The 9453-nt window shown below is 50.6% G+C and overlaps 2 protein-coding genes across 6 annotated transcripts in view; both read right to left on the bottom strand.

The window, feature by feature from the left end:
* Positions 1–8225, bottom strand: part of Rsph6a (radial spoke head 6 homolog A) — a 21737-nt gene extending 13512 nt beyond the window's left edge. The window contains exons 1-2 of one of the 2 annotated variants that reach the window (XM_021219823.1): positions 7589–8225; positions 5263–5494 (exon numbers count right to left, since the gene is read on the bottom strand). In XM_021219823.1, the coding sequence (XP_021075482.1) occupies positions 5263–5494; positions 7589–8217 (861 nt within the window). In that variant the 5' untranslated portion in view covers positions 8218–8225. The remainder of the gene's footprint in view (positions 1–5262; positions 5495–7588) is intronic. The other variant, XM_021219822.1, reaches the window with a different exon arrangement.
* Positions 8226–8369: 144 nt separating this feature from the next.
* Positions 8370–9453, bottom strand: part of Sympk (symplekin) — a 29766-nt gene continuing 28682 nt past the window's right edge. For 3 of the 4 annotated variants that reach the window (XM_029531781.1, XM_029531780.1, XM_029531782.1), the window contains 3 exons: positions 9299–9394; positions 8699–9046; positions 8437–8608 (listed from right to left, as the gene is read on the bottom strand). In XM_029531781.1, coding sequence (XP_029387641.1) covers positions 8480–8608; positions 8699–9046; positions 9299–9394 — 573 coding nt within the window. In that variant the 3' untranslated portion in view covers positions 8437–8479. Of the gene's footprint in view, positions 8609–8698; positions 9047–9298; positions 9395–9453 lie in introns of all 4 variants that reach the window. The other variant, XM_021219046.1, reaches the window with a different exon arrangement.

Genomic DNA, 9453 nt, shown 5'->3' with positions numbered 1-9453 from the left:
GGAAGAAGAAGAAGAAGAAGAAGAAGAAGAAGAAGAAGAAGAAGAAGAAGAAGAAGAAGAAGAAGAAGAAGAAGAAGAAGAAGAAGAAGAAGAAGCTGAACAAGAAGAACAAGAACAAGAACAAGAACTGGTGTGAGATCTTCCTGGAGGTTTGATAGAATTCAACATTGAACTTGCCTAGTCCCGGGTTTTTCCTCGAAACGCTTTTTACTGACAGCTTCGATCTCATTGCTTGTTATAGGTCTGATGAAGATTGTGTGTGTGTGTGTGTGTGTGTGTGTGTGTGTGTGTGTGTGTGCGCGTGTGCGTGTGCAACTGTGCAATTGTACCAGTGTGGAAGTGTGCATACACATGTATATGCATCTCCTTGGGGCTTAATTTTGGTAGATGGTATTCTTTTAGAAAGTCTTACATGGCTGGAGAGATGGCTCAGTGGTTAAGAGCACTGCCTGCTCTTCCAGAGGACCTGAGTTCAATTCCTAGAACCCACATGGCCATTTACAACTGTTTATAACTCCAGTTCTCAGAGATCTGACATCCTCACACAGATATAAATGCAGTCAAAACACCAACCAATATAAAAATAATACATCATTTTTTAAAAATTTAATATTGGGGGGCTGGCAGATGGCTCAGTGGGTAAGAGCACTGACTGCTCTTCCGAAGGTCCTGAGTTCAAATTCCAGCAACCACATGGTGGCTCACAACCATCTGTAATGGGATCTGATGCCCTCTTCTGGTGTGTCTGGTGTGTGCTGGGATTTAATGTCCACTTTTATTTACTATAATCTTCAAAGACTTCTCTGTCATTTGAGGCTTGACTTGTGTCCTCTCTGATGTGCGTTCCATGTACTGCCAAAACCAAAAAACCTGTTGGGTGGAATATTCTGTATATATCTGTTAAAGTCCAGCTCACCCACAGTATACTTGAGCTTTCAAGTGTCTTTGCTTTTGGTGTGGAAGACCTAGGTAAATTTGAGAGCGGGGCATTTGTTGGTGGGGCTTGAGGATGGCACATGGTTAAGAGCACTTGTCAGACCCTGGAGTCTGGCTCCCAGCAGCCATGCTGAGTTGCTCACAGTTATCTGACTTCGTGTCCATGCCATCAGACACCCACATCTGGCCTTCAAGGTCCCCTGCACAGAAGGGCATACTCCACACAGGCATATATACACAAATAAAAATAAAATACATTTTTGAAAAAAATTCAAACCACCGTGAAGTGGAAACTTCTAGTTTCTTTGGAAAGTTAGTTGTTATGTCTACTGGTATTTTGTTAGGGTGTCCAGGTAAAAGGATATGATATGGCAAGCATGTGAAGGGACCTGAGATGAATTAATATAAACATGACCCCACAGGCAGCGGCAGCGGGAGACAAGCACCGTGCACTGGCTTGGTTTGTTCTGCCTCCCTAGTCTTCACTAACTCATGCATCTATTGGTTTGCTTACATAGCATCATCAAGTTGAACAAAGTGGTAGCGCTCTCACTGAGAGACACTTGCCCAGAGCTGCTTGTGAGGTTCCTGTAGCATCTTGCTGTTTGCATGGCCCCGCCTTGGGCTGGTTGGTGAGTCTTGTGGTTTCTTCAAGATTGAACTATAGCTGCTGCTGGTTCCTGTGTGGTGTCTGCCTGTTGAGAGGACTGGTCTGCAGCTGCTGAGTCATAGTCGGTGTGGGACTGAACTGCCACCAAAGAAGACTGAGCTCGCCCCCAAAGAACTGCTGCTAAACAGGTTCACTTCCTCTACATCCTAATAGCCTTTCTTTCTTTCTTTCTTTTCTTTCTTTCTTTCTTTCTTTCTTTCTTTCTTTCTTTCTTTCTTTCTTTCTTTCTTTTCTTTTTGGTTTTTCAAGACAAGGTTTCTCTGTGTAGCCCTGGCTGTCCTGAAACTCACTCTGTAGACTGGGCTGGCCTCGATCTCAGAAATCCGCCTGCCTCTGCCTTCCAAGTGCTGGGATTAAAGGTGTGCACCACCTAATAACTTTTCTCTTCCACTACCTCTGCTGGGGTGGTGGGCTAGAGGAGATGTGGAACCCTTATTAAAAGTAGGCTGCAAAAACATGCCTACACGACCATTTTGTTTGTTTTCTGAGACAGGGTCTCATTGTGTAGCCCTGGCTGTTCTGGATCTCACTCCGCAGACCAGGCTGGATACCACAGTTAATATTCCAGAATCTCCATATGATGTTCGTGTAGCCTCACACTCTGGATCCTGCCTCAGCCTCTTGGGTGCTGGGATTACAGGCATGCACTATTATGTGCCACCTCTGTGGGTCTGCAGGCATGATTATAGCTGGGTCGCCTGTTGTCACTGACATTAGCATCATGGAGATGGCTCAGAGTGGAAAGTGCTTGCTATGCAAGCGTGAGGTCCCAGCGTAATCCCTAGAACCCTGTTAACAGCCAGGAGTGCTGGTACAGGCTTACAATTCCAGCACTGGGGACAGAGACAGGAGGATTCCTGGGTTCACTGGTCAGGAAGCCTAGTTAACTGGCAAGAGTGACACACACACACATACACACACTCCTCAAACTCACCATTCTGTAGCCAGGAGGGAAGATTAGGGAGCAAATACAGGAATTTTGGGGTCTCTGGTCCATGCACTAATGGCTATTATTTTTCTTAGTATCCTGTATCCATGTGACAATGGTGTAGAAGCATACTACAACAGAAGGATGTCAGTACTGCCCTACCCTTCTGGCTGCTGTTAATGGATTCTAGTGTGAATACCCCCAATGGCTGAGAGAAGTGTGAATATCCCCAATGACTGAGAGAAGTGTGAATACCCCCAATGACTGAGAGAAGTGTGAATACCCCCAATGGCTGAGAGAAGTGTGAATACCCCCAATGACTGAGAGAAGTGTGAATACCCCCAATGACAGAGTCACCCCTCCTTCATTTTATTGAGAAAGGGAAGAGGGTATATGTGTCTTGCTGGCCTGGAACTCACTTTGTAGACCAGGCTGGCCTTGAACTCAGAAATCCGCCTGCCTCTGCCTCCCGAGTGCTGGGATTAAAGGCGTGCGCCACCACGCCCGGCTTATAATATTTTTTTTAAAGATTTATTTATTTATTATATGTAAGTACACTGTAGCTGACTTCAGACACTCCAGAAGAGGGCATCAGATCTTGTTATGGATGGTTGTGAGCCACCATATGGTTGCTGGGATTTGAACTTGGGACCTTTGGAAGAGCAGTCGGTGCTCTTACCCGCTGAGCCATCTCTCCAGCCCAGAGATCATTTTCTGCTATAGTTGTATTTCAGCACAGGTTGGCCTGACACTTAGAGGCCAAATGAACATGTTTTATTCTATGACAAGCCTTGACTTGCTTGGGTTAATTCTCTCATCCTGTTTCTGCTCTTAGGAAAGTCCTCTCTCTCATTTGTGACCAGGCTGTTTGCTGTGAGACAAGGTCTCTTGTATCCACCGCACCCTTCATCTCGGGTACATAGCCCAAGGGCAGACTTGAACTTCCAACCCTCCTGTTCTATGTCCTAAGTGCTTGGCTTGCAGATGTGTGCTACCACAGCCAGTCAGTGTCATGCTGGCAGCTGACGTCAGTCCTTAATGCATCCTAGCTAAGCATTCTACCACTGAGTTGTGTCCCCAGTGCTGGAAATCAATCTCATGGCCTTTTGCATATTGGGCAATCTTCCTGTCACTTAGCTATGCCCCCAGCCCCTCACAAGAGGATTCTAGGCAACTGCTTTACCACCGAGCTATACTCTTAGATTGGATTTTGAGGGATACAGGGATGTTAGGATGAGATTTCCTAGCTGGGTAGTGGTGGCTCCAGGCCAGCCTGGTCTACAGAGTAAATTCCAGGACAGCCAGAGCTGCACAGAGAAATCCTATCTAGAAAAATAAAACAAAACCTTTTTTTTTGTTTTTGTTTTGTGTATGAGTGTTTTGTCGACATCTATGTCCATGAACCATGTGTGTGTCTGATGCTCTCAGAGATCTCCTGGAATCTTTCTATCCATTTTTTTCTTTAAAATGGGGTCTTATGGATCCCAAGCTGTTTGACCAGATGATTGTGAGCTGCCATGACTCCCATACCAGGTTAGACCTTTAAAAAAATACTACAGTTAGACTGGAGAGATGGCTCAGCAGTTAAGAGCACTGACTACTCTCCCAGAGGTCCCGAGTTCAAATCCCAGCAACCACATGGTGGCTCACAACCTTCTGTAATGGGACCCGATGTCCTCTTCTGGCCTGCATGAAGGCAGCTACAGTGTAGTCATGTAAATAAAATAAATGGATAATTCTTAAAGAAGAAATACCACAGTTGCTCGCTTGGGGGGGGGGATTGGAGGACACCTTGTGGAAGCTTGCGCTCTCTTCCACCTGGAGACTTCGGTTGTCACATTTGGTGACAAAAAACCTTCAGCCACTGAATCATCTCACTAATCTATTTCACCCAATTAAAAAAAGTTATTTATTTTTATTTTCTGGGCATTGGCGCTTAGCCTACATGTATGTCTATGAGAGGGTGTTGGATCTTGGAGTTACAGATAATACTTTACTGTGAGCCCTGGAAGGTCTGTAACCCAACTGTGCAGCCCACATTAGCCTCAACTCACAACCCTCTTCCCTCAGCTCGCCTGGGCTTTTCTGCTTTAAAACACCTCCCCCCAAACCCTAAAATTCAAAACAGGGCCTTAAAGATCCCAGGCTGGTTGGCCTGGCGCTCACCATGGAGCTGCACTTCTGCTCCTCCTAGGGAGCTGACCTCACAGGTGTGCACCACCAAACTCAGTGTATGCAGCACTGGGGCTGGAAGCCAGGGCCTTGTGCGGGCTAGGCAAGCGCTCTACCAACTGAGCCATGCTCCCAACCCCTCCCCTAAGTTGTGTGGATCAGCCAATGCAGGAGCATAGGACTGCGGATTTAAAATACTCCAAGGATGATAGGATGTCCTTGGATGGTGTGTGGAAGAGTTCTTAGCAGGTTTAACTAATGGGGAAACTGAGGCAGGATAGTAAGGAATAGATTCTAAGTTGAGAGACTCTGGGAGGCAGTAGGAAATGTTTGTGGAGGTCTGGTGAGATGAGAGACCATGCTTCCTCACACGGCAGCCAGGGGCAGCTCCTACAGGGCACAAGTGCTTGTCCTTTGCTCCTAAAACCTTGTGTGATGCCCCAGGGACTGCCATTCATACACTCCTGTTCCCACCTTAGCACTGGCTTAGGCATAGGCTGGTCCCCCATCCCCACCCCCAGTCTTGCCTCCCATCTGTCCACACCAGCTCACTCACCACCTCCTCTTCCATTTCCTGTTCGCCTTCTCCTCCACCCCTGATGAACAGAGCCTTTTGCTTTTCGGCCATCTCGTAGGTGGGCTGCATCTCAGGGTCGTCCCGCAGCGTGTCCAGCTTGGGGTGAAACCATTCCCACTGCGTGGTGCGATTCAGAGACTCCAGGATGGACAAAGGGTCCTCAGGGCGCTGGTTCAGGATCTTAGTCAGCAGGTTCACCAGATGTTCATACCTGCCTCCCAAAGGAGCGGGGAGGGGGGACACCATGCACTCAGTGCACCGAGCCTGATGTTTCGTGCCTGTCTCTGTCTAGTGCTAGGGACACACAGGTGGGAACAGAAAATGTCCCTGCTCTGGTGCAAGTGGCATTCTGATGACAGACACAAATGGCTGCCTATGGCTAGGGTGGCGAGCTAAGCCTTCACTCTCTTCCTGTGACAGGGTCTCACTGTGTAGCCCAGGTCAGCCTTCTGGATTTCTGAGTTCGAGGCCAGCCTGGTCTAGAGAGTGAGTTCCAGGACAGCCAGAGCTATACAGAAAGACCCTGTCTCGAAAAACCAAAAAAAAAAAAAAAAAAAAAAAAAAAAACCAACAACAACAACAAAAAAAACGCTGACTTTATGACTTCTACTTAATATTGTTTAAGTGGCCACAGTCAATGTAATTAGGCATGAGATTGAGAAAATGTATTAGAATAGAAGAAGCAACATTGTTGAGGTTCACAGACAATGCCTGAGGTGGCAGGAAGTCCTAGGATGGGGGTGTGCCTGGTATACTGGGAAAAGATGGAGGTTTAGTGTAGCTGGAGTGGGGAAAGGGAGGACTGAGGATGGAAAGGAAATAAGAGTCATAGTCCCACGGGCTTCCACCCACTTAGTTCAGGCACCACAGTGAGCATTGAGAGCACTGCTGAATTCTTGCAACCGTTTCACACACACACACACACACACCTCCAGAAGAGGGAGCTACTGCTTAGGAAACCTGTGGTCGTGGCTCTGCACCTTTGAAACCAGGCTGGTCTCATTGCAAAGGATTTACACGAGGCTTTCTGCTGCATCCAAGCCACTCTGTGAATGGCCTCAAGCGTAGGAGAAGGAAGGAGACGGGACTGGCTGGGTAGCTCAGTGGTTTTAAGGGGCTTACCTAACTTGCAGGGCGCCCTAGGTTCAAGCTCTGATACCGTACAATAAATTATGGAAGTACATATCTTGGAGGAGAAGAACACAGGCTGCCCTGTAGAGGATGGGGGGGGGGGAGCCAAGGCCAACCTGTAACCTCCGAAGGCACTGCAAGCCTGTGGTGCACTTACAACCCTGTAGGCAAAATACTCATCCACACTAACTAAAAAATGTAAAAGGCTAGAAAGATAGCTCTGAGGCTAAGAGCCCACACTACTCCTGCAGTTGCCAGCACCTGTATCAGGCAGCCCATGACTGCCTCTGACTTCAGATCCAGGAGAAGAAACGCCCTCTCCTGGCCTCCACAGGCAGTGTGCTTACACACACACACACTCACACATTCATATACACACATACATACTCACACACTTGAGGTAAAAACAGGGAAAAAAAGTGAGACTAGCCAGGGTGCTTCAGGAGGGAACCTTGAAGCTCTCAAGACTGGGAATGTGTTGGCCAACGCTATGGGTTAATTTTGACCGCGTCTGGGGCCTGAGGCAGAGACAGCTAAGCAATGAGTGGAAATTGCACACTGACAGCAGCAGGGCAGCACCTCTCTTCCAGGCACTAGGGGGCCACAGCAGGTTCTTATAGGGGAGGGATGGAATCCCTATGTGCTTTAGCCAGTCTTGCGTCACTCACTTCCTTTCCCTTTGCTCTTCCCTCTGTGGTCCTAGACAGCAGCCCCCTTCCAAGGCCTTGCTGTGCCCTGTGTCTGCATCACTGTACCTCGCGTTATGTGCAAGGAGCTATCCAGGTCCCCTGCCTGGCCACCTAAGTCCTTTTCACTGACCGTGCCACATCTGGCATTCATATTTCATTTTTTATAACACACCGAATGGAAGGAGGGGACAGTGGCTGCAGCTCATTGACTCTGACAAGTAGAGGGTCCTGGGAACCAGAGGCCTTGTTCTAGAATGCTGGCTCTACCCCCTTCTTAGCTTGTGATTTCAAATAACCCAGCCTCTCTGGTTCAGTCTCCTGCAAAATCAGGCTTAATGGCTGGGACTAGACATTAGGGTGTGTGTGTTGGTACTGAGTCTGCTCTCTGCTAGGTTAGACACCCAGAGACCCCACACCTGAAGCAGCCTTGGCCAGAGCCCTTCCCAGTCAGCTGCCCGCCTTTCCCACCCTCCACCTCCTCTCACAGGCTGAGGTTGCAGCTCACGCTGGTCTGCAGCAGGTAGGCCTTGGCGTTCTGTATTGCCAGCTCACGAGGCTCGGGGTCAGGTACCTCTCCGACAAAAGGCATGAAGCCCAGGTCAGAGGGCCTTAAGTGGAGGGATGGGTCGTCTCTCAGGTAGGGTCCGTGCTGTGCGTCCTGGCTGAATGCCTCGTCCTCTCTTGGATACAAGCTGAGCTGGCCCAGGATTCCCGAAGCCGAGCCTTGGTAGGTAGACTCCAGTTGTTCTAAGAGGCCCTGGCCCTGCGGGAACTGCTCCATCATCCTGCTATCATCCAGATAACCCTGTTGCGGGAACTCCATGGGAAAGCCTGGCGTGTAGCCTAAGGTCATGGACTGGTGGTACTCGGTGCCTTCCTCACCCTGAACATCCGGGACCAGGCTGGACCTCTGTGGCCAGTGGGGTAGGCCAGTTGCCTGCAGGTCCTGAGTGCCCTGGCTGCTCCGACTGCCCCGCTGCGGGGGCGCTCGGTTCAACCCATTCTCTGGGATGGTTATCAGAGGTTGAGAATACTCTCGACTCCGTGCCCTTTCTGAGCCTTGGGAAGCCCTCCGGGTCTGGGAGGGATCAGGATTGGGCGGTGGTTCCCCCATGCCCCGAAAGTGTGTGGACCTGTTGGAGGAAGGCTAGCCAGTGCTGCCCAGGCTGGACCCTGCCTGCCTGCCGTTACTTTACCAGCACGGGGCGCCCTCAGAGTGAGAAACGGTGTGCGCAGGCGCAGTCTAACACAGGCCCGACCTTAGGATTTCTAACCTGGCGCAGCTACGCCCTCAGTGCCACCTCTTTATTTGTGTTAAGGCAAAGCTCCAGGAGGCCCCGTCCCGCCCCTCCCCTCCCCACAAACTCCCGCAGCTGTCAGCTGTTCCCCTTGCTCTCGGGTTCCCTGGCCTCTGGGCTGGAGGTCTTCAAGGCTTCTTCCACAGCATGGCTAAGGGTCTGGGGGCTCCGCTCATCCTTGGAGCTCGACCCGACTGCTGCTGCCTCCTGGTGGCGGGAGAAGGAAAGAAGCAATGGGTCAAGAGCTAGTTACCCACTCAGACCCATTCCCAGGGCTCTGCAGCAATCTGTCCCTACCTTAGGCAGGGGCCCCTCAAGACTAGAGTCCAAGAGTGTGGTTTCAGCCAGCCCCGAGTCGTCATCCATGCTGATGAAGATGGCCGGGGTCTCGCATTCGGGACCCTCCTCCCGGTATTCCATGACTTCCTCAGCGGGGGTGGCACCAGCTCGGGCTGCTGCTGGCACAGAGGGCGTTGAGGACACAGAGGCAGCGGGCGCTCCGATGCCTGTGGGCTTCTGCTTCTGTTCCTCCTCCAGCTGCCGCTTCAGGGCCTTCTCCTGAGCCAATCGCAGGCCGATGAGGTCCTGAGGGGGCCGTGGGGCAGGGGCCGGGGCCAAAGCCAGAGTCAAGGGCTCCAGGTCGTCCTGGAGTGGGAGAGGCACTCAGCTCAGGAGGGGTACACCTAACACCCCAATCCCTCCCCACCCCACCCCCGCGTCAGGGTAGAGAAAGCAGAGAGCGCACGCCCGTCGCATAGACTTTCCGTCCTGGTGCAAAGGGGTGTGGGGTGGGTGGCCATTCCCCTTTACCAGGGACAAAATCTTGGGAGACTGTGGGTTTAATGAGCGGACGTCTTGGGGCGAGAGGCACAGGCAGGTGGGCGTCACTGCGCTCACCTCTTCCAGGGGCCCTGAAGGTGCTTCCTTGACTTCGGGCTCCTGCTTTCCAGTGGCCTCCAGGATGGTCATGATGGAGTTGGGGATGTGTGCTTGCTAGGTGAAGGGAAAGGCACCTCTCAGCACCCCAATATCTAGAACCAAACCTTGCAGCT

The sequence above is a fragment of the Mus pahari genome, chromosome 19 (assembly GCF_900095145.1).
Source record: "Mus pahari chromosome 19, PAHARI_EIJ_v1.1, whole genome shotgun sequence".
In the NCBI taxonomy this organism is placed as follows: Eukaryota; Metazoa; Chordata; class Mammalia; order Rodentia; family Muridae; genus Mus; species Mus pahari.
Note: the sequence above shows the minus strand (reverse complement) of the source record. Positions and strands in the feature narration are given on the sequence as shown.